Source organism: Xylona heveae (genome assembly GCF_001619985.1).
Source record: "Xylona heveae TC161 unplaced genomic scaffold L228scaffold_4, whole genome shotgun sequence".
Lineage (NCBI taxonomy): Eukaryota > Fungi > Ascomycota > Xylonomycetes > Xylonales > Xylonaceae > Xylona > Xylona heveae.
In genome coordinates, this window is record NW_017264196.1 from 1114776 (window position 1) to 1138013 (window position 23238).

Consider the following 23238-nt stretch of genomic DNA (forward strand, 5'->3'; position numbering starts at 1 on the left):
ATACCTTTCGCGCTTCCCATTCAATATCTTCATGTGTTCAGATTTAAGAACGCCGACTTGACTTTGATTTGCGTTCGTCCATTTTGGATTGAAGGTTCTCTGCATACTCAACTTCGGCTCAGCTTATTAATCACATAAACTGTCATTTTGGTTCCTTTCTAGCCCCGTCTCTTTTGCAGAGGGACGTCTCGTCCCCTTTTGATCTTCAACCTCTTCGTTCACGCTCCCGAGCTCTAGGCGTAAGCTTGAATCTGTCTGATGGCACGTTCGACCGTGCTGGGTTGCGAGTTGGAATGGCGACAACTAGCCCATCACTTTGCTTCTTCTGACTCAACCCACTGGCAGCAACCCTTTGATCAATGGATGAAGAAGCCGTCGAGGTTGCCATTGTGCCTGTTCTGGAGTCCGTAGTAGAAACTGGTGGTGCCATATCGGCCGCTTCTCCCGAGCTGGGAGATCTGCGCCCGGAGGTACTATTCATGATCAATGGAACCTTCATTTCCGCCACTAGTCCAAGTCCAGCTTCCAACATCTTTTCATCTCGCGCTGCTGCGTTCATGTCTGGAGCGCCTGCAAATGCGGAAACGAACTCACTGCCCTGATCTTCGGCAAACATGGCCAATTCATTTTGTTCTTGCATCTGTGGCATGCTTCCAAATGGAGACTGGGACATGATTGGATTCAAACCTCCTCCTTCAAGTTCAAATTGGCTCTTAGGTTCTCCCCTGGCAAATCTATTATTGGCTGGAAGATAAAGCTTGAACGGGATCGCCGGTTGCTGGAAAGCGGGGTCTAACTCAGGAATGTTTGGCGAATCTTGCAAGAGAGGGCTCTGGATGCATCGCATACTCCGCAGAGTCGACTCGGTAGACTGCGTCAGGTGCTCTGCTTGATGGTCTCCATGCACAATCGACGAAACCGGCCAATTGCCCATGACAGACAAGCGAGGGCGAGAAATGGTAGCTGGGTGGCCGAACCCTAGACTTCGCTTCACTGGTCTTGCGTGTTCAGGGGAGCGTTGTCTTTTGGTAGGCTGTGGGTGCATTGCACGAGAAGCCTGAATATCTTCACCTTCTTTTGGGAGGGGAGGAAGGCGGTATTCTGCATCATCAAATCCTGCATCCGAGGATCCGTCATGGTTCGTACTGTCCTTGAAAGTGACTGTCTTCTTCGGTCGACCTTTTTTGGGGCTTGTACCACCAACGTCTGTTCCAGAACTGTTTGCATTTTTCACAAAAGGATCTTTCTGGTTCCGTTTGCTTTCTTTACTTAGCACTTGCTTCAATAGACTTGAGCGCGGGCCAGCAAACGGTCCTTCTTGGTATGCCGTCCGCTTGTGCTTTTTGGGTTTGGCGGTTGCTGGTTTAGTATAATGAACGGGCTCAGCTGCAGGCTCAGGCACCGGCTGTTTCTGCGAGGCGAAATCATCTACCCATTCATCCACGAACTTTGCATCGTATCCCAAGTTCTGCATGAAAATGCGAGCTCGTTCAATGTCTCCTGGCGTTGTAACGTCCGGGTTTGGTGCATCAAGGTCGTTATACAAATATGTATTAAGCAAGGCATCCCAATCAGACGACGAAGGGCGGCGGTTTTCCACGTTCGCAGAGCTCATGAGAAGCTTGAGCTGTTCTTCCTGAAGCTTTCGGATTCTTTCATTCTCGTTCACTTCCTGCTGGATTCGAGCGGCACGGATCTCTTCTACATCCATGCGCTGAGCGTTTGTCAGTCCCAACATATCATAGGCAACGTCGACAGGACTGTTTCCCCGAAATTCATCGATAATCCGCAGTTGATGTTCCGACGTCAAGTCCTCCCATGCAGGCGGAGGCTCGCGGGCTTGAACACCAAGATCAGCCTGGCAAAGACGTCAGTTACTCAATACTTGAGCTCAAGGCGAAGCCTTCGAGGCTCATTTATGCCGATGGCATGAGAACGTCAGAGCAGTTAGTAGCTGTTCAGCTTTTCGACGAAGGAAATTGTAATGCATCTTGCGAGGGAGAAATCTACATTTTACATACCTGGGTATCATTCCTGGATTTTGTGCCTGCAGCCAGCTCATCCTCATCGACTTCTTCTTCTTCGTCGTCCTCGCTTTCTTCTTCTTCGCTCGAAGTCTCACACTCTTGGAGGAACTTCCAATCAATATCCTCCTCTTTTGCTCCCAAGTCCTCCATAATTTTCAAATTCTTGACATAAGTCGGGTTTTTCGCACAGTTACTCGCTTTCCAATCAATACTGAGTGCGGCTTCTTCCTCGCGATCTTTGTCCCGCCAGAGCTTTTTGATGATATAGTCATCTCGAGTCATGACTTCCCCGTCACTCTCGCTCTCTGGGTCAGGATTGGTTTGGTCGTACTTGATTTCTTTTAGGATATTGCGAGGCCCACGTTTACGGCGACGATAGTAGTAGCTCGGCTCGTTCACAAACTCTCGTTGAGTCCGATATCCTTGGTAGGGCAGATATAGATTCTCTCTCGAGTCTCGGGCATACTATTTTGCATCTGTTAGTCCTTCTATTTAATCCATTGGTCAAGGGGAATTGATCTTCTTGGAGGTGGCCTTGAGAGATCTCATTCTGATATCACCGCTCGGGACGGAATAGAAAAGGACTGCTCATCCGTAGATGCAGCATTCAGATGATCAAGAAAAAGGGCCTTACCTCTGCTCTAAATCTCAATGGCGCTCCCTTATCCACGGTAATTGTATCTGATGCCGAACTTGACGTGGACAAGCTCAACCTATGGGCGCGAATGGTGCGGAGCTCAGCCTCGGCTTCGTTTCTAATAAAGCTTTCGCTACGCCCAGAAAAGCTCGAGTCGTTCGTACTACAATGATTAAGATCCTTCCTCGCTCTGAGAGAAGACGTCGAAAGAGAATCGGGCTCCAATGCTTCTTCTGAGAATTGAGCTGAACCCGGGGCACCTTTTGTGAGACGCCGAGTCGTAGTCGACAGATTATCAAGAACAGTGTTTAAAGAAGAGGCAGAAGGATTTGCACGGTGCGTCGAGCTCAAGTTATTTTGGACAAAGTTATGGCTGGATGTAGATTCAGGTTGCCCGGATTGCCCGTGTCTGGTACTGAAAATCGTGGTTGATGTGTTTACTGCAGATCCAGCAGTGTGGGCCGCAGAAACGCTGCCCGCGGATCCATTTCCCGCCAGCGCAGCACTCTCCCCAGCTGTATCTTCGTCGTCTACGTTTTGCTTGCTTGCTCGTCCTTGTTCCCGCAGTTGTCTATCGTTTTTATTTTCAAGGGCATTTACTGCTCCTACAACTTGAACTTGGCCTTGACCATCGCCATGGCTAAACAATCCGAGATTCTGCTCTCCAGCCGCTTCTGGATCTGATTTCTGCATCTTGTCTTTAAGGCTTGTATTACTAGAACCCGTCATTCCTTCTGTTTCGTCCTCAGCGCTGAATGAGGTCGTGAAAGATGCTGAGGTAGATGATGCTCCAGGAGAGAACATTAGGAGTGAATCATCTTTGTTTTGAGCCGCAGCTTGATCATGCCCCAGAGTTTGGCTTAGTTCCTCCTGTCCACCAGATTGACGGCCCCCTCCACGTCCACGTTTATTCACAGCACCTTGGGCACGTGGCGTTGGAGTTCGCGTCGGCGTTGGAGGCTCAATATCATCCCGATACCTTGCTGGGAGTCTTCTTGTTTTCCGCAGCTCCATTCTTGTTTCTATTCTGTTTTGTCTTTGCCTTATTGCTTTGCGTTATCAATCCTCTCAGTATTAACTGCTTCTTCCTCACTATCCTTCGCTGGCTAGCTTCTGAATTTAAAATTGACTCTTAGATGCCAAGAAGGCAAAACAATGACCAAGTCCAGGCGGGCGGCACAAAACTTATGCACAGAGCGAAGAGCGAAGCTGTCATATGAGGAAGCTGAGCTAAGAGCAAGGCAGAAGCAAAGCCAGAGAGCCAATCTTCAACGACCCAGGCCTGCTCTACTCGTTAATAGTAAACGCAGAACAAAGCTCCAAGCTTAAAGGCCTTGCGACTCGCCGGCGCGTCGTTCAGCCAAGCGTCAAACTCAATCCAGGCGAGAAGGATAAGTAACCAGAGAATTTTCTATGCCAACGCTCTCAAAATATCGTGGACAGACGACCACAATTCCTCATCGACGATCAACCTCAACTACCTGAACCGCTCACGCGCCTTCAGTTGGAAGCAAGCCGTCAACAACCAGATCAACGAAATGGTAAAGCTTCCAGCGCGTTATAGTGGACCATCAAAAGCAATCCACGTCGCAGATATCGAAACGTTTGGACCACTTCCTTGATGCAGCACGATGTTGACGCGACGCGCAGCGCTGAATCCTCGCTGTGTCAACAACAACCCAGCAAGAGCAGCGCAGGATGAATTGACTAATCCTTTGTCAGAGATAGCAAATACCCTTAGCAGACTACATTCCTTACCTAGCCAGGCGGCCGAGGGAGATAAAGCTGGAGTCGAACAGGATAGCTTGATTCGAAAAGACGCTGAAGCCAAGTTTTGCGTTGCGTTGGTTCCTTTGTGTCAAGATTTGCAGGTTTTGTGTGTTGAAGAGGAGATCACGCTGCTGACACAAGTAACAAAGACCTCATTCACATTTACGTTCACATCTACGTTTTTTTTTTCTTTTTGCTTACATCGTCAGGGGCGACTGGCGTAACGTGGGGACACTTCACTATATGATTTTGCCCGCATAGGGTGAGTGGCGATGGGTGATTGACGTGTTTTTCTGTTCAATCATGTTATTCATACGCTCCTGTGACAAACACTTGGTATCCTGAAGGGAATGAATTAAGCTGTAATACACACAGCGCGCATATATATTTTCCTCAAGTCTATTGATACCCATCAGAGTCCTTACTCGAGCCATATTATTCCTGATACCGCGACTATCATCAATATTTACCTACGATATGAAGTATGTACAGAACATTCCCTTTTCATTTTACTCCCTCAGTAGCATTATGCCTCCGTATTAAATATATCAATATCGTCGGCCGATCCTTCATACTTTCTCCCATTTCTCCCAGTAAATCTCATTTACTCTTCCCCCTAATATGACTTATCAAATATACCAATTCTATCAATCCTATCAATTCATCATAACTACACTACTACCCTCACCGCATGCGTTAGCTGTCGCGAACAATAGAAGTTTAGTCCGTAGTCCGTAGTGCACGGTGCATGGTGCATGGTGCGTAGTGCCGCCCCTGAAACCGCGAACCACAACAACACCAAGCCGCCGAAACCAACAAACTCAAAGCTGTAACATAAGATACCTAAGGTATCTTATATACCATATTGTGACACTAATCAAGTACATGCGACCATAGACTGAGGAGAACTGGGCATCCCGTCCGCTCTGCCATACATAAGCCTCAGATCGGCGGACTAGTAGTTGGGTCGGTGACGACCAGCGAATCCCCGCTGTTGCATGTTTTTTTTGTCCCTCCGCTATTTACCCTCGCCCCCTACGCTTCGCAACCCCCCCACCCCCGCCCCCCTCCAAACGGTTTTTTTTGGATGACAATACTTCTTCCCTCGTCAGTATTTTACACGATTCGTCTACGCTTACGACATTATTTATATGGACCAAGGATACGAGGAGAAGAGGAAAGGGAAATAGAGAGGGTGAGAACATGGAAAATGAAAATACTTTTATTTACTAGCAGACGAGACGTAAAGACATTATCGCGTCGACGTAATTGTCGTGGTTAATCTATTCATACAATTCGTACGAAGGTACAAGAACAACAACTAACTCAGGGACTCAATAATAGCGCAAGGCATGGTCTGACCTCCGCAGGGGTTGACCTCTCTAACATTGCTTGTTATTGAATCCATTGGGTTGTGTTTTAAACTGTAGTCGTACGCAATAGGGAGTTGTGAAAATCCGAGTGTATACAAAGTATGTATGCTCGAAAAATGAGGCTGGCATCATCCCCGAAAGGGCGCAAAACCGGGTCTTTGTCCAGTAACGTCATCATGGGACGCTACACTGTCCATGGACACGTCCTCACCGTCGTAAAAGTCGTCTACGGTTCGTTTATTGACTTTGTTCGCTGGACCGATTCCATTGGGAAGTGTCGACAGCGGAGGCAACTGCGGTCGTGTATCAGGAGTCGTGATTGCTGCACCACCAAAGGACGCCGACGATTTTTCTTCAATCTTTGTACGGAGCACGTCCCGTTTGGCTTCGAGAATGGATGAAAATGATAGGAGCATTTGTTTCATAGGCTCGTCGATGGAGACAGAGAAGCGCTGAATCTGGATAAGCTGCAGAGCCTGTACAATAGACAAGTCGTAAACGGCCATGAGATACGCGGCGACAACGGCAGCAGACTTTTCGTTTCCGGACTCGCAAAACACAAGGACCTTGCCGGTAGCTTCGGCATCGCCAAATGCTGAAAAGGCGGAAACATCGAGCACAGGCCGTTGCGAGGCAGACATGTGGCGGTTGATAGCGTGGATTGCGGTAGGGAAACATGCCATGAGACCCGAATGACCCGTGACATCTAGAGTGAGCGATGTGATGCCCAAGTCGCGCGCAACGGCAGAGCAGTCGAAGAATCTGGTATGCGAGGATGACGTCTCGCGAATATGAAGGAGCATGGTGACGCCAACAGTGCGAAGCCAGTCGCGGTCGCGGGCGGCGTTGAAAGGCCCGAGGTAAAGAAATGGAAGAACGGCTTGGGCTTTGCGTCGTAGCTCGTAGCGCCAGTCGAGGGCGCTGTAGAAGATTTGTAGGTCCTCGATGGATACTCGAGCATAGTCCCCGGCTTGGAATTCCGAATAGCGTGAGGGAATAAGGTTCCATTCCGCGTCTTGTTCTAGTGGAAAGGGAGGTACCACAAGGTGAGGCGGCGATGGCATCCTGTTCGTCCATTCATGGACAGGTGCATGTGCGGTTGGAGTCGCAGGTGCTGATTGTTGAGGGGTTGTGGCTTGGATGTCTTCCATGGTGAGCTATTATGGAAGGCAAGGAGAATGTCTCAGGTTGTGAGCATGAGAGTGAGATGATCAGAGAATCTGTAAAGAACTCGTAGTAATGCCAGAGTGCAGGTTTAAAAATAGGCCCCGTTAATCGTTAGGGTGTGCCAGGATGGAATCAGCTGTCTGAGCTCGAGTTGAGCGATGGATGTGTGGAAGGAGAATGAGAAAAGGATTTAAAATGGGTTGTTCTGAACGACAAATAAGGCAGATGAAAGAGAACAGCTGGCCAGCCTGATATGAACAGAGAAGAGAGAAAGCAGAAGACTACGATTGTAGTCACGACAATTAGGACGACGTGTAGGCCACGCGAACAATAACAGAAGGGTGAATATGATGGTGGGGTGTTCACACCCAAAATGACAACAACGCCAGCAACCACAGTTGAACGCTTTTCTAGCGACCAAAGGAAAAAAAAAAAGCAGAGAAAGGTCAAAGAGTGATTAAAATATTCAAAGAGGCCACCCTTTGAGAGAAATTGTAAGATTCCAACGAACGTGATACTGTAGGAGAAAGGCTTATGTCATTGGAAGAAATGAAAGTGTAGGTCGGGAAACAGCGACCACGTCTTCACAGAACATCAATACGACGGAATAATCCCTTCTTTCCTAGTTGCTCAACGTCCGAAAGAGAAAGGAAAGACTGGCACATCAAATGGTAAATGGCAGTTTTCCAGGTGTCGATTGAGAAGGAACTTGACTGCGAATGTCATCAGAGTCTACTGCCTGGGTGGTGTCTGTCGGCTGCCGTAGAAGTTCCTCTTTGGGCGTCTATATTGGATCATTTACTGCTGAAGCTCAAGACAATCACATCGGGCAATCAATCCATATCTGTGCCCTTGGGAGGAGAGTTTAATTTAATTTATATATTTGTCTAAAAAAAGTCATTCATATTTGTACTTTCGCGAATAAAATTTGCAAAGGGCTAGTCCACAGTATCATGAATAATAGTCTAGGCATACGTAGGGTTCAGCTGCTTGTTCGTGGTGGATCTGCAATAGGAGGAGTAGTTGGACGAGAGCCCGTAGGGGTTATCTTGGATAGACTCCGTATAGTACCTGACCCACCTCCCGTGGCTTTCAACTTTTTGCGCCTCTCACCTGCCCCGCTTGCATGGCTGCTGCCTCTCCGTGGCTGCTCTGAGAGAGGTCTATCATCCATTTCAGGCGTGTTCGTGGAGCTACGCGACGAGCCTCGAGAGTTGGACCCAGAGCGACCTGTACCAGATGTGGTGCTCAGCCCCCGAGTTCGATATCGTGGGAGTTCCTTTTCAAGCGGCTGATGGTGCTGGGAATGATGGTGGTGATGATGATGATAATGCTGTCGTCGATGAGGCTTATCAGCAGTTCCACCACGACCGCCAGACCCGTTGGCTCTCTTCTTCCAGCCCCTCCAACCTGTCCACCAAAGCCATCCGCCCTGCTCCTTCGCGAGATGTCTCTGCCTCTGCCGCAATTTGCGTCCTAAACCTGCTCGTCGCTCGTTCTCTTTCTCCCAGTATTCGCTGCGGTATGTGTCCCAATTTTCCCGAAACGCCGGCGAAAACGGCTTTGGAAGTAGTAAAAGCTTTATATAGTCGCCGCCTGACGCGAGGTCTTCCTCCACCCCGTTTTGTTCCTCTTCGTCTTCCTCATCAATGTCGCGGCGTTTATCGCGGGGTGCGCCCGGTACGAAATGATATGATGAACCGTTTGATGCCGAAAATGGAGCAAATGGAAACAAAAAAGAAAGATGTGAAATCATCTCTTTCCACCATGGCCCCTTTACGACAACGATTTTGGTATTCATGGTGCGCAGTCCGCGGTTCGTAATTGCCACCCAGCGCCGCGGCCAACGAATACCACGCTCCCACTGTCCAGTGCCCCAGATCAGAATGCCCGTCACGACACCGCCCATGAGAGCAAGCTTCTCGCCCATCTCGACCACCCAGTATACGGAGCCACCCACACCACTGCCATCTTCACGTGGTCGCAGAAAGAGCGCGTAGCCAAAGTATGAGATCCAAAGCGTGAGCAGGAGCAGGAAGAAGGTATACTGGCGCCTTCGAGCACGGAGGGTCAGGTATTGCGATCGCAGCGACGCTTCGAGAATTAATAGATTCAAGTATATCTGCGGTGGCGACGAAGGTAGGGTGGATATCACCGGATCGGTCGAAGAGACGAATGGAGAAGTTGCTGCCCCAGCTTCAACGTCGGCGTCGGGTGACTTGCCAATGGACGGGGCAGGTTTCGGGACTGAAACGTTGGGCGCAGGGGCACCTTTGACAAGCTCATCCAGTCTGGACTCGGTCATGGCAGATGTCGACGCACTGATCAGCTAGCAGCAGGTGACGGGAGCAAATCTCATCTCGGCCAAGCCAAATGCAGGAACCCAAATGACTGATGCGAAATTCTTCAGGATCAGACTCTCCCTCCCAGTGACTTGGATGATTTGGACCGAAAGGGAAAACAGAGGTACTTGTAACGTAAAAAGGGTTTATAACAAAGCTTAAATTACTTATGGGAGGGTGACGACAAGAAAGTAACTCAGTGACGCGTGACAAAGAGTAAGAAAGGAATGCGGTGGGTTTGAGGAGGGGCGGGTGAAGGTCACGATATGAGGGGTGGAATTAATGGGAGGGGGGAATAATAGCGAAGCTCAACAATAACAACCACAACGATGATGATGATGATGATCCTGCTGCTGTTGTCTCTCTGTCTCTCTGTCTCTTCCCCTCTGTGTTGTTGCTGTTCCCTCGTTTCGTCGTTGTCTCTCTGTTACTCCGTCGGCTCGTCTTAGCTCCGGTCGGATGTCGGAGAAAGATGATTGCGGTGAGTTTTATATCCGCAATCTTTTGTACAGGAACATGCACCAAATAGTGACAGAGTCTTAACTGTATTCAGTTATAGTTTATCCTTTCCGTCTAATCGTCGTCATCATTCATTCGTCCCTGTCACCAGGCAGCCGCCACCGGCCTTGTCATGACCGCTACATACAAATTACTACTATTATCTTATATTCCCGACTCTCCTTTTCACTTTTCCCTCAAAGCCACCATTTCATAAATTGTCTCAGATCTCGCTTTGTTTTGAATTGATCCATACGAGTGGCAGACATCCGTGCGTCTGTCACTCTGCCTAATCTCTTCCAACCATCCGGTTTATCTCTCCGCAGCTGCTCTGGCGGTCTCTTCCTCAGAGCTTTGCAGCTGCCCCTCGTTCCTCTTCCTCCTCCTCCTCCTCTCCTCCTCTCCTCTTCCTTCGCTCTGCGGCATCTCCAAGACTCCTCTCATCATCTACTTCGTCAGCAGCAAGGCTTCGCAGATCAAGAAACTGGGATTCTCAATACGTAATTGTTCGCCTTCCTTCTGGTGAACACGTCATAATGTCTTCCGCCGACGCTGCATCGCTCTCTTCGGGCGATGAGGATTTGGGTTCCAGGACGCAGCAGAGCCCTCTGGCATCACAGAGAGCTCAGCAGCAGTCTAGGACATACTTCCCCTTGGGCTACAAGGCTGGCTTCAGCCAATGGGTACGTTTCTTTGAAAGCAATGATGCTACAAATTTACATGGCAATTAACAAACGATTTCTCACAGTGGGCAAATATTCCCGCAGCTGTCGCAGAGCATAGAGTGCTCTCGTTTATTCCCCATCTCCAGGCGCCTCCAACCCATACCAAAACTGGATCCCAACCGGCTTCTCCCGACAGACCACCAATGGTGGTTGACGATGACCAGTCCCAGAACGCCGAGCCTGTAACAACTGCATCTAACACCGACCCATATGGCCCACGAAGATGGGCCTCGAATCTTGTCACTTTGAGCGGCAAGAATCGCGCTTTGAACGAGTTTTCAGTAGAGCGCATTGGGGAGGACGTTGAGCAAAACCTCGTCATGCTCCATGGATACGGCGCGGGTCTTGGATTCTTCTACAAAAACTTTGAAGCCCTTAGCCGCGTCCAGGGATGGAAAGTCTACGCCCTGGACATGCTCGGAATGGGGCGGAGTAGTCGGCCACCGTTCAAGGTGCACAGCAAAGACAGCCAGGGCAAAATTACCGAGGCAGAGAACTGGTTCATTGACGCACTCGAAGAATGGCGCATTCAAAAGAAGATTGACCGATTCACGCTGCTCGGTCACAGCATGGGTGGTTACATGGCCGTTGCCTATGCGTTAAAGTATCCTGGACACGTCAATAAGTTGATTCTCGCATCGCCCGTCGGCATTCCCGAGGATCCTTATGCCGTAAAAGCAGATATGCCCGAGCCGAACGCTTCGACGATGAACAATGAATTTACCCAGTCTGAAAGCGACATCATCCATGGCTCAAACCCCGAGATTCCTGACTCCGCAAAGGTCGGCGCAGGTACAGCGGCAGGCGACCATAACAATTTTCTCAACGCTCGATCGTCTTCTGGCCGAGACGCAAATTCTGGCTCCAAGACCACTCCATCTGCCCCACGGCGTCCACTGCCCAAATGGCTGGTGTACCTCTGGGATTCCAACATTTCGCCCTTCAGCATTGTGCGCTGGGCCGGTCCGCTCGGCCCGCGTTTCGTTTCCGGCTGGACCAGCCGTCGCTTCTCCCACCTGCCTTCGAACGAATCCCAAGCCCTCCACGACTACTCGTACTCGCTCTTCCGCCAACAGGGAAGCGGCGAGTACGCCCTCGCATATATTCTTGCACCAGGAGCTTTCGCTCGCAGTCCCCTGATCAGGCGTATTCAGGGCGTCGGGAGACAATGGATTGACACTGATTCTTCCTCTGAATCTCCGTCCTCATGTTCGCCAACGTCGTCACCATCTCCGCCTGCTCAATCCACCACTGCATACCCCAACGGATCAGACGCTCAAAATCGAGTTCGCGAAAACGGCATTCCCGTTGTCATGATGTATGGCGAGAATGACTGGATGGACATTGCTGGCGGCTATGCCGCCGAGCAAAAGATTAACGATGAAAAAGCCCGCCTTCTCCGCGATGCCGATGCCGAAACCCGCCGCAAAGATAATGGCTCCGCCAAAGTCGTCGTCATTCGTCGCGCAGGCCACCATGTGTATCTTGATGGATGGGAGCATTTTAATCAAGTCATGTTGGAGGAAATGAAGGATGTCTCGAAGCGTGAAGCACAGCGATGATATTCGCGTTTATTTTTTGGTTGATAGAGGGCGGAGAGCATGTTCTGGCATTATGATATAGATACCTTTGCTTGTTTCCATTTCCTTTCCTTCTACCAGCCCATTATTTCTTCAATTCACATCTTTAATAAATTTTATTGGCTCTGGGTAGCATCATATTTAATTCGCTCTTTTTCCTTTTCAGGTCTTGCTTTAGACTGCAGACTTCTTTTTATTTTTCCACCGTTTTTCTTTCAAACATACTTGAACATTTCCATTATTATTAAATCTGTTTATATATCGTCACTTTCATATGTCGTGTTTCTTGAGTGTTGATAATTAGCAACATTACTATAGAAATTCATCACCGGTGTTCATTACAGAGGGTGCGCAAATCATCAAGCCATTGGTGCGTAATGAAATCCGCCGTCAGTTCCACATATCATGAGCCAGCCCCAGATACCTTTAAATACAACTTCGATCCTTTCCCTCCATGGGCGTCTCCTCCGCCTGCAGAGCCAGAAGACGTTGACGAAGACGACAGTGAATTCTTCCTATGATGACCAGAAGGCTGATAGATGCTTACCCCACCGCCCTCACTCCGGGCTTTACCGCCCGAGTCTGCGCCCGTGGGGGGATACGTAAACCCGTAAGGAAAAGAGCGAGATATGCCCGCACTGCTTGAATCCGGATGATGTTGGTGATGATGATGGTGCTGCAAACTAAAATACTCTTCAGGACTATGACTGCGTCGCGGCGTAGCCAGGGTCGATGATGACGTCGCTACAATAGGAGGTGTGCGCAACGGCATGTTATTCCCAGGAGACATGGCGCCGGAGGCCGTCGAGCCAAAGACAAAAGACCCTTGGCCACTTCTACTTCCGCTTCTGCGCAAATACGGCGTTGGCAAACTGCCGGACGTCAACGATCGATTATGGTTCCGCTTCGTGCGTGTCCGCTCGCCAAGCGCCAGCGCAGGAAGCTCGAGTCGGGAATTGAAAGACGACCATGTCCTGTCGTCTTCGGGCGCGTCTGGGTATCGCCAGCCGCCCATGCCTTCAAAGTCTCGGTCAAGGTTGAGAGCGTTGGTGCCTCCTCCTGGTCCTCCTCCTCCTCCTACCGCGCCGGGTGTTGTCGCGCCGAGCGGGATCGTCATTGAAGGTCCTTGATCGGACACGGAAGTGCTGCTTCTGCGTTTCTTCCTGCGAGGTTGACGAGCTTGTCCCGCAGCATGGGGCTGTGCATATGCTTGTTGGTGTTGGTGCGGATGCTGATGTTGATGCTGATGCTGCAGGACAGGAACGACTTGAGCGTGGTGAGCAAATGCGGGTCCGTGACCTCCCGTTCCTCCGCTGCTCAGTCGAACTGCAGTCAACGGAGAATGTGGATGAGCACGGGTTATAGGATGATATGGTGTTGATTTGTGATTGCTTGAGAATAGAAAATTGTGTATAAACGCCATGCCCATTTCAATGTAGACGATAATTGCTCGAATAGAAAGCGTAGAAAATGCGAGAACGCTGGTCACCACGGCGAAGCCCATGAGTGGGAGTGCCAGGATAAAGAGCAGTCCTGGGAAAACAGCATACAAGGGGTTAAGCACCGCCATTGTGTGGGGGAGAGAGGTCCTCTCGTGATAAATCTCGGGGGGATAGATTAATCGAATATATTGGTGTTTGAGACAGCACAGGACTCAAGGTCCAGTGTACACATAGAGGATCATGAATGCATTGGAGAAGAGATGCGGAGAAGTGTTATAACTGAGGGGTATGAACGGAATGAGGCGGACAGGTGTAACGGTATGTTGGTGCGGGACTGCTAGGTCAATTACCCCGGATTAAATAAGATGGAGATAATATCATATCAACATGCTGATATGACTCCCTTGTCGGTTAACAATAATGCGGAGATGCGGAGAAAGTTCAATAGGTTGGAGACCATGTGGTCGGATACCGTGTTATTACCCGGTGGAATGTGTCAGGGACCCTTTGACGTCACATGTGAAATATAACTGAACCCCAAGCTATGGAATCAACAATAAAATTATTAGACGCACAAGGAACTTGTCACTATGACAGAAAACAGCAGCAATGGCGATAAAACATCATTTCCATGGCATATCGGTGTCTACGATGCCCACTGTCACCCGACAGACACCGTGGCTAATCTCGAATCCATGCCGCGCATGAAAGCCGCCGGCCTAACTGTCATGGCCACCCGAGGGCAGGACCAGCATTTGGTCGCTGAAGCCGCAGACACGTATGGCTTTGTCAGCATAAAGGAAGCACATGCAAGAGCTTCAGACCGAATAAGCAGCGGTGCTCAACAGCAACATTGCATCGTTCCCAGCTTCGGATGGCACCCGTGGTTCTCTCACCAGCTCTACGACGACTCTGATCCCAACCTGTCCGCTTCAGACAACAACAAAACCTTGTCTATCGAAGCCAAAACGGCACATTACCAAAATGTCCTTTCTCCCCGTTCCGAAGACCACGACTTTCTGCACTCACTTCCCGACCCTCTCCCGCTCTCTCAATTCCTCGACCAAACGCGAGATCTTCTTCGAGAATACCCTCTCGCACTTGTTGGTGAAGTCGGCATTGACAAATCCTTTCGTATACCCGAGGCCTGGCTTCCCAGTCAATCGGAAGAACGTGATTCATCATTAACCCCTGGCGGACGGGAAGGGCGCCGGTTGTCTCCATACCGCGTCAGCGTCGAGCATCAGCGGAAAATACTCAAAGCGCAGCTACATCTCGCGGGCGAAATGCAGCGCGCCGTATCAATTCACGGTGTTCAGGCACATGGAGTGTTATTCGAGGTCTTGCAAGAAACGTGGAAAGGGCACGAAAAGGAAGTAATTAGCAAGTCGCAGCGGAAAAGACAAGGAAAGGACATCGGCGGCGAAGCCGCTTATACATCTGATAGCGAGAATGGCAAGAACGGAAAACATGGCGGGGAATCGAAAACGCCAAAGCCATATCCGCCTCGTGTCTGTCTACATTCATATTCTGGTCCTCCTGAGGCATTAAAGCAATACTATCACCCATCTATCCCGACAGAAATCTTCTTCTCATTCTCCTCCGTTATCAACATGTCTACTTCCGCAGCAAAGAAAGCGCAGGATGTTATTCGCGCGGTGCCTGATGACCGGTTACTGGTGGAAAGTGACCTGCATGAAGCGGGTGATAGAATGGATGGATACCTAGAAGAGATGACGCGGTTGATATGTGATATTAAAGGTTGGGAATTGGAGGACGGGGTCAAGTGCTTAAAGGAGAATTGGATGCGCTTTGCATTTGGCGATGCAGCGTAATTTATGATCAGGGTATGATCCCAAGGACATTATATATATTTGTATAGATATCTGTATATACAATTCTGGATCTTTCAGAAAGATGTATTCATTGTCAGGATTTCCGTGATATACAAAACTGTGCGCAGAGAGAAACTGTTTGGGTCAGGGATTCGAACACCGGATCTGTTCCTTCCATGTTCGATCTCGAGAGCCCAAGGGGCCCAAGCTTACTGCACGGATCAGGAAACGACCTGTGCGCCAGACCCTTTGTTTACTTCACCTTCTTCCTATATCCACTTTGCTCATTAACCTTCGACCATTCATGGATCAGCTTCATGCATCAGCTTCATGCATCAGCTTCATGCATCAGCTTCATGCACCAGAATATTCATTTGTCTGCTAGAGTCACCTACGCAGTTAATATCCAAGCCATTCATTGTTTATTTTGGGGATATGTAGTCGCTCCTCTGAAGTTGGACCATTCTCTCGGGTCATCTCAATCTGCTCCACGGTCTCCGCTCCATAGAATATTTATTATCGAACGCGCTGCAGGTCCAGCTGATGGAAATACCTCAACATATCTCAATATTACTAGTCTTGATGGCAATCATTCCAGACCAATACTGGAAGTATCGCAAATGACGATACTCTTCAGTCGGCTTATCAAAATTCTTTTACCAAATCCAGCCCAACCTAATATCAAGCGCCGCCAAAGATACAAGATGCTAAACCAGAAAGAGCCTGGGCTCGAATATTCAATAAAATTAAAACTTCATTGAAACATGCCATTAAAACTCCGTCACTTACCGTCGGAGTGTTACGGACTCGAAAAGCCAGGAGAGATTTATTTCCGTGACAAGAGGATACTGATATGGTATTGTCTCCAGTATTACAACAATATTTCCAGAGGGCAGACACAATGCTCAGGTCAAAGCACGAATCCAACCGGTTGATGCGAACACAAAACCTCTAGTGGTATCGGGCACTATTTTGTAGTTGCCGTTTAGTCCTCGTTATTTTTGACGTTCCATGTCGTTTGGAGAGGGTTTTTTTTGGTTCAGTTGTGCCATACAACGTCTTCTGGAAATTGATGCTTTTTCGAGGAAGATGCTGCTTTGCCTTTTGGCTCAATCTCGGGGGTGGGGCCAGCTCGGCTCATCTTGCCGGCTAGGGTTCTCCAGTGGCTTAGGTGTCACGTATGACATCCGGCTCCGAGTCTTCTCTCTATAAGAAAGAAGTTAGAACATTCCAAAAGTCATCTATTATGGCTTCGGTGCGCAGAATTCTGCGAAAAGCTGATTTTCATCATCGCTCATCCTTGGAGGGTGTCTTAGATTTTTTCCCCATTCTAAAATTTACAGAGTCCGAATCGGCATCAGCAAGAAGCCTTATGCTTCTTTCTCGCTCAACTAGACGCCAAGTTAAAACGACTGGATTCTGAGCTCCTTTGGGACAGAGCAAAGTGGACCCTTTTCGCACGGCCCGCGATTCCTCTGCTCCGGTACGCCCGAAGCTGGAGTGGTCACCTCTTGTGGCCACCCAAACCACGTCTCCTGCTCCCCTGGCACTCTCTGGCCCTTTCGTTGAGATGGATATGACCCCAACTTCTCCCGCTGCCCCTGCTGCTCCGTCCACTGCTGGCCCTGATGGTACTTCCGCTCTCAGTGCTGCCACCATGGTGATGGTCATCCCTCCGTCGTACCATCACAGGCATGTCACGGTGGTTGGGCGGCCGGATGCCCTGATTTCGTATCTTCCGGGGTCCAATGGCTTGGTGTTGGACATAGCCAACGCTGAGGTGAGTTTTCTGCCTCGTACGCTGCTACTGGCTCTGCTGACCTGACGTGTAGCTCAACCGCTATGTCCCTCGGCCTGGTCATCGTGAGCTGCTGGCTCGCCTTGGCCCTGTGGTGCGGCTCGTTCCCTTATAGACCTCTCCAACTTACTGGCCAACATGCTCTTTGGCATAGTCATTATGGGACCCGAAAGATCCGTCGTGGATCCATTTGTCAAGAAAGTTCCAATCTTTAGTTTCCAGTCAATGAAATTTCCAATCGAGGCTACACCGAGATCGAACGCACGGCTATTCGGAAATTTGTTGGCGTCTGAAAGGACTGTGGTAAATTCTTCCAGATGATGATGCTAGTCCGCACGGCCAAAACAAATTAAGTGTGGCCGGCCCAGCTGTATCCAGGCGTTTTTTTTTTTTGGGTTCAGGTGAGTCATACGCTCCTAAATTGTGTGTACACAGCTAACATGTGTATAGTCTCGAGGACAATCCGCTCCCTTCCTTGTGTGGGGCGTGTTTTGGGGTCTGCCGCAACTGTCCTGACTTTATATTCTTAAAGCCTCGTGCAGTCACGGACATTAAGACGTCCCTAAAATCCGAACCAACTAACATTGTCTTGTGGGAGCTTAGCTCAGCGATGCTATCACATCAAATACCCGGATGGAGAACGGGTATTTATGCTATTGAGAAGGTTGGCGAACAACTCCGCAAGATCGATTTCAAGATGTTGTCCTCTAGGAAGGTCAGCTATTGAGGATTCAGTGTCTAGTATCGCATCGATCTGGCTGCTTTAGTAACACAACGAAGAGAAATAGCTTGCTGCTACGGCCTCTGGCCATGGGATTCAGACCTCTTTTATTTCTCGCCGCGGATTGCTAATTAAACTAATGAGAACTATCTAATGGAAAGAATCCACGACGGGTTCTTTCGAGAACCAGAAATACAATCGTCATGGAATCGGTGCTTGAAGACGACGAGAATCCACTTACCAATTCTTCTGATCGTCTAGACAAGCTTCAGACAGCATTGAAAGCGGAGCATCTAGACTTCTGAGGCACAGGCATGAGGTCCGTCATAAACCGACAATGAGTTGATGGAGTGAACAACCCTAAATCGCTCTAAATACGAAATCCAGCAATCAGTACCTCAGGCCGATAGTGTTGATAGTACCTCGTGTCCAGCCCCCTGGTCTATCAACAATAAGACAGGAAAGTATGTGATGATGAGTTCGAACGTCTCTTGGAAGGACCCTGAGGAGGCTGGATATAGCTTTCGACCTCGTCACACGTGCGGAGGTGGCCATTGGGACCATGATTATCCTGTGGATACTAAAGTGAAGAAGGAAAGCACTGCATTGCGCGAGACTTTGATAGATTTCACTTTCCATTTTGGCTGTCAAATAAGATGCATCAGCGTCTCCGCCTGTCCAGATATCCTGATCCCTGAAGAAATTGGTTTCGATTGAGACAGACGACAGACTTGAGAGACTGAATGAATACTCACAAGCCGTCAGAATCGACTGAAAGGCTCTCAAGCGGAAGATTTCTCTTTATTCAACACAAAAAGCCAATGGATGCAAAATCCGAGGAATTTGAAGAAATTTAAATGATCAAAAAACCAAAGACCTGAAAGATGAATTCGCAAGAAGTCGGTTACTTCCAAGAGCTCCAGGAGATGGCAGCAAATGAAAGACAAGAGTGATCTGACGAGCTCATGATCTCCAGCGAGGGATCACATACAAACCAGAAAAAAAGAAATATGCAAAAGACGTAGAATGGAACGATGAGAAAATTACAGTCGAAAGAGGGAAATTTGTCTTCTCAGTCCTCGACAAGATCATGCAACTCTTGCCAACACAGAAGTGCGGATCTGGAACCCCTCCTGACAAGAGGAATGTCTCGTCAAGGCACCAACATTTTGCCAAAAATCTTGAATAGCGCAGATTCAAAGTGGAAACACTGGCGAAGAACCTACCAATTCTTCATTTGGGAAAAACACAATACTCCTATCCATCATACGAACTTTCTTATCTAATGATACATTGGTTTTTCTTTAGTTTCTTTTTCTTTGACTTCCTCTCCTGCTCCCATCCTGTTTGGTCTTTTCTGGGGTGGTATAGTACTAACAGCACGTCCGACCTCAATTTATTGCACAGCACAAAAGGGAATCTCACGAGATGGCCAGAAAGACTCCGCAAGACTAGTCATGAGAGCAAAAGAGCCGAATTCCAGACTCCGTTGACTGGCTCACTTGGAAAAATCTATTCGAACTTCTCTATCCATATCGCCCTCCCAATCCCGTGTGGCAGGCGGTATCAAAGTATCAAAAGCTACAGCCTATTGTATTATGGAGACCCAGAACTGCGCTCAAGCGCGCAATCTCCAGCCAACGAAAAGAACGAGCAATATGCCAATCCAAGGCGGATCTTGGTCAAGCATACAAGAAGTATATGTTGCAGGTAAGGAGCAAGACGAGGACCACAAGTGATATTATTGGATTCATCGAGCAGGCGACATGAGGATTGGAGAGAATTTTTTGCCTTATAGTCTTACCTCATATCCGATTTTGCAGTGAAAGGTGGTTTACAGCGAGTCAATTGCATTGGTGAATGAAAAATCTTTGAAGACAGGTGGTGTTGTGCTTGGTGATTGAAATGTAATGAGATCTATAAGGAAATGTTGGGAACTTGGGTCTGTAAATACCTTTTTGAAACCAGATGAAGTCGATACGACGATACTCATCTCTCAAAATGAAGTTGCTGCAACAACGGATGTCGCGTGGACCCGTGGTGGTGGTGGTGGTGGTGGTGGTGGAGATACAACGCAAACTCAAAACAAATCATATCAAAGATTCGGAGGACTCAAGCCTACGGAGTCCAGATGAATTTACGCAGTGACCCACCAGACGCGTATGCAGGTCAATACTTCAGCAGCCAATCTTAAAGATGCGGTTGTGAACAGGTATAGCCTATGGGGGAGGGGGGAAAGAGAAAGTTCTCAAGAGCCAAGACAGTTCGCAAGTGCGTGACGTCTGATGGTCTGACGGTCTGACGGTCTGACTTTGGACGCGACTGGACATGACTGGATGACTGGTTTGTACTCTACTCCATATCGGAAGAAGACAGGGGAATTATGTCAAGAAACATTGTCGCGTGGACCGTGGTAATTCTCAGATAAGTAGAAAACGAAGATGGAGCACAGTTTCGGATAGGAGGACGGATAGGTGGAGTTTCAAAAATGAGCATTCAGGATAGTACATGTATAACGGCGGGAATAGAATGAGTATACTGAGATTTCTTGGAACGTTTGTAATGCTCTTTTTTACGTTGATATTCACTTATTTTAAGTATACTGTATACTGGAAGAAGTAAAGATGTATAATTCATAGATCAACTCTATATATTCTAATGTAGTTCACTATAAGAATGCTTTAATCTATCTAGCATTTCTAGATATTACTTATCCAAGTTGGTGGGCTCGAAAGGCAATTTTTCATTCGTTTCTATCGCCTACATCGCTAGACCATGCGCTTTTCCCATTGGTCTTCTTCAGCATACGTCCTTCTCTCTGAACTGCTCAAAAGCAATACATCTCTTCTGCTTTCCCGTTCGGCATGCCTGGAGTAGAGTATCTTGGTCAGCACTTCTTTGTTTGAGCCAAAGAATAAGCCATGGAATAGTCAACGGATATATACATACTTTATCAGCCTTTAGCAGCATACAATTTCGCCAGCCAGTATTGCAAATTTCTTTTGAGGAGAGAATTGATGTGTCGACACCGGTGTAGACATTATTTTAATCGTTTCGGAAATTTTATTCTCAGCCGAGGCTTTTGATAAAGAATACTCTCCCGAGGACACGGATGTCTTTATATTCGGATATAATCCTTTCAGCAACTCATTTCAAGCCAGGGTGAGACAGTGTGCCAAGTAGAAACGTTCCCCGTGCTTTTAATGGCCACAAAATGCCTTTAGATGGCATTTCCAAAAGCAGCATTCATTGTCGATTTGCTTGCTGAGGCAAGCAGTTCCATCTTTTGTATTTGTTGAATGCTCCTAATGCTGAAACGCTGAAACAGTCTATTACTCATTCAAAGCTTAAAGAGGTATTCATCAGCCTTCAGCTTAGGGGACGTCATCTAAGCTTTTTTGTGAGTCGTTATGCTCTCTGACGCAATATCTTCGTACTCATCGTCAGAGAGCGAGAAGCTTTTCCTTGGACAACCAATCTACTATAAATAGAAGCAGTGGGGTCGACCTGAAACGGGACGAACCAAATTACCACAAGCATCTTGCTCTCCCAATTTTCCTTTTCTTTTTTGGCGATTCTTAGGGCATTAAGATTGCAAGAGACAAGGGTAATGTCTTCTGTTAATGGAAACTGTAATCAGGTGACTCTTGATACAGCTCGACGTCTGGCCAGTAGGTTTCCTTCTTCCTGAGAGCCGTTCGAAGAACGTCCTCTGGCGAGTGGATGTTGAGTTCCCATCGAAGATGACATCAGGGTATTCGGCAGTCCTGACTTCCGTGGGTGTGAGGGTGTGACCCGTAGACGCTACCACCGGCAAGGCCTTCAATTCCATGTTTTGAAAGATGGGGTTGAGTTGGACTGTAACAAGACGACGAGGTTCGGGGAAAGCAAGACCCATAGTAGTAAATGATACCTTAATGAAAAAGCCGGAGGAAACGGACAAAATAGACAAATTGGACCCAAGAGGATGACGTCGACGTCCCCAATCGGTGCTAAATGGAGATTTCCTCTCCGTCAACTAACCACAGTGTGCCCAAATATTATCATTAAAGCCCAAAAGCTCAGAGAAGTCAATAGTCGAAGCTGTCCAAGACCGGAATCTTGTCCACGACGCCAGAAAAGCGGGTAAAACGAAAACAGGCAAAAGAGGTATGGAATGAACGGTGGCAAATTGAATGACAGAATAACAATACCCATCATGCTTCTTAGAAGCTGAGCGACTCTCCAAGGCAAATGCATGGACTGGTATGTTTCTCTTCTGGACAGGCCGAGTAGATGGAGGAGGTGGCTCTATCAATCCCATCTGCACCATCTGATCTACTTCTTCTGTTCCCACAAACACTCCTTGGGCTGTCTTTCTGTACACTTTGATGAAAGACCCTCTGATATATCGAGTGACAGTAAGAGGATGGTAAAATGCACTGCCTCCACTGGTGCTTGCTAGAACCCTCTTTCTGTAGATAGAGTGTGGATCTCTAGCAGGTTGAAAGTACTGATCTATGGCATTAATGAGTCGGGTTCTGAGCTGTTTATCTCCAAGGACAAGGCTGGCTGTATGTGCTGGATGAATCTTGGCTATGTGTAGAATATCATTCCCGTGAGAAGTACCTATGCCATTGTAAAATACATTGGCTATAGTAAAACTATTAGCTAAAACTTTACTATATGAAGAAGATGTACTTACTAGTTAACTCCTTTAAAATTCCGAACTAGCCACGGTCTGTCGGTGCTTGTCTCCGATTTCTTTCATCATGCTCTTGGAAAAGTGAAATCCATTCAAATCCTGTTTTGACTTGCACTGCAGTTGGCAGACGGTATGTGGGGCTTCGATGTTCTGCTGAAATACTTATAACATGGAGATCTGATTGCAACTCTGAAGTGCTCTAGACAGACATATGGGTGAGCCATGAATTTTCTTCAGCGAAGATGGTGAGCGTCTGCAGTGGCAGACACCACAAGATCAAGTGTGAATTAATTGCCGTAAGAGATCCTCAATTGCAACGCGCAATGAATGACTCCGGTTTCTTCCAGGTGTGCTTTGCTTGGGGATTCGTGGACTGATAATGTCCAATTTTAAACTGCCAAAGGGCAAGTTTATGTGATTGGACTTATATAGTCAATATCCTGTTGCATCAAGCTTACAGATCTTTGTACTGTGTGTTTTAGTTGTCGAGTCGGTAGAATCTGAATCGCTGTCATTCTGATGGTAGCCTTTTAGGCTTGATGATTGGTACATGGTATTGTTGATTATTGAATGCAAACTGTGCTTGTATCCCATCTGGATTATCCCATCTTGAACGGTTCTTCAGGCTGACAAGCTTCT

The 23238-nt window shown here is 48.1% G+C and overlaps 9 protein-coding genes across 9 annotated transcripts; 6 read left to right on the forward strand and 3 right to left on the reverse strand.

Annotated features, from left to right (window-relative positions):
- The first annotated feature begins 1328 nt into the window (after positions 1-1328).
- On the forward strand, positions 1329-2058 carry L228DRAFT_117233 (hypothetical protein). The gene has a single exon (XM_018328957.1). It carries the CDS (start codon positions 1373-1375, stop codon positions 1931-1933), a length of 561 nt encoding a protein of 186 aa, XP_018189035.1. The 5' UTR covers positions 1329-1372; the 3' UTR covers positions 1934-2058.
- A 3877-nt stretch (positions 2059-5935) lies between these two features.
- L228DRAFT_267482 (phosphatases II) lies at positions 5936-6958 on the reverse strand (the record flags this gene model as incomplete). Its single annotated transcript, XM_018334992.1, has 1 exon — positions 5936-6958. The coding sequence occupies one exon, from the start codon at positions 6956-6958 to the stop codon at positions 5936-5938; it is 1023 nt and encodes a 340-aa protein (XP_018189036.1).
- An 863-nt stretch (positions 6959-7821) lies between these two features.
- On the reverse strand, positions 7822-9743 carry L228DRAFT_246254 (hypothetical protein). Its single transcript, XM_018332369.1, has one exon. It carries the CDS (start codon positions 9277-9279, stop codon positions 7957-7959), a length of 1323 nt encoding a protein of 440 aa, XP_018189037.1. The 5' UTR covers positions 9280-9743; the 3' UTR covers positions 7822-7956.
- Positions 9744-9960: 217 nt separating this feature from the next.
- On the forward strand, positions 9961-12461 carry L228DRAFT_260304 (alpha/beta-hydrolase). Its single transcript, XM_018334250.1, has 2 exons — positions 9961-10497; positions 10563-12461. Exons 1-2 carry the CDS (start codon positions 10351-10353, stop codon positions 12099-12101), a joined length of 1686 nt encoding a protein of 561 aa, XP_018189038.1. The 5' UTR covers positions 9961-10350; the 3' UTR covers positions 12102-12461.
- A 17-nt stretch (positions 12462-12478) lies between these two features.
- On the reverse strand, positions 12479-13689 carry L228DRAFT_260305 (hypothetical protein; the record flags this gene model as incomplete). Its single annotated transcript, XM_018334251.1, has 2 exons — positions 12479-12634; positions 12667-13689. 2 exons carry the CDS (start codon positions 13687-13689, stop codon positions 12479-12481), a joined length of 1179 nt encoding a protein of 392 aa, XP_018189039.1.
- A 440-nt stretch (positions 13690-14129) lies between these two features.
- On the forward strand, positions 14130-15424 carry L228DRAFT_246256 (cut9 interacting protein-like protein Scn1). The gene has a single exon (XM_018332370.1). The coding sequence runs from the start codon at positions 14152-14154 to the stop codon at positions 15394-15396; it is 1245 nt and encodes a 414-aa protein (XP_018189040.1). The 5' UTR covers positions 14130-14151; the 3' UTR covers positions 15397-15424.
- An 11-nt stretch (positions 15425-15435) lies between these two features.
- Positions 15436-16282, forward strand: L228DRAFT_117257 (hypothetical protein). The gene has a single exon (XM_018328958.1). It carries the CDS (start codon positions 15573-15575, stop codon positions 16155-16157), a length of 585 nt encoding a protein of 194 aa, XP_018189041.1. The 5' UTR covers positions 15436-15572; the 3' UTR covers positions 16158-16282.
- Positions 16283-16966: 684 nt separating this feature from the next.
- On the forward strand, positions 16967-17309 carry L228DRAFT_267487 (hypothetical protein; the record flags this gene model as incomplete). The annotated part of the gene is made up of 2 exons (XM_018334993.1): positions 16967-17176; positions 17229-17309. The coding sequence occupies 2 exons, from the start codon at positions 16967-16969 to the stop codon at positions 17307-17309; spliced, it is 291 nt and encodes a 96-aa protein (XP_018189042.1).
- Positions 17310-18877: 1568 nt separating this feature from the next.
- Positions 18878-19727, forward strand: L228DRAFT_117263 (hypothetical protein). The gene has a single exon (XM_018328959.1). It carries the CDS (start codon positions 19201-19203, stop codon positions 19627-19629), a length of 429 nt encoding a protein of 142 aa, XP_018189043.1. The 5' UTR covers positions 18878-19200; the 3' UTR covers positions 19630-19727.
- The last annotated feature ends 3511 nt before the right edge of the window (positions 19728-23238 follow it).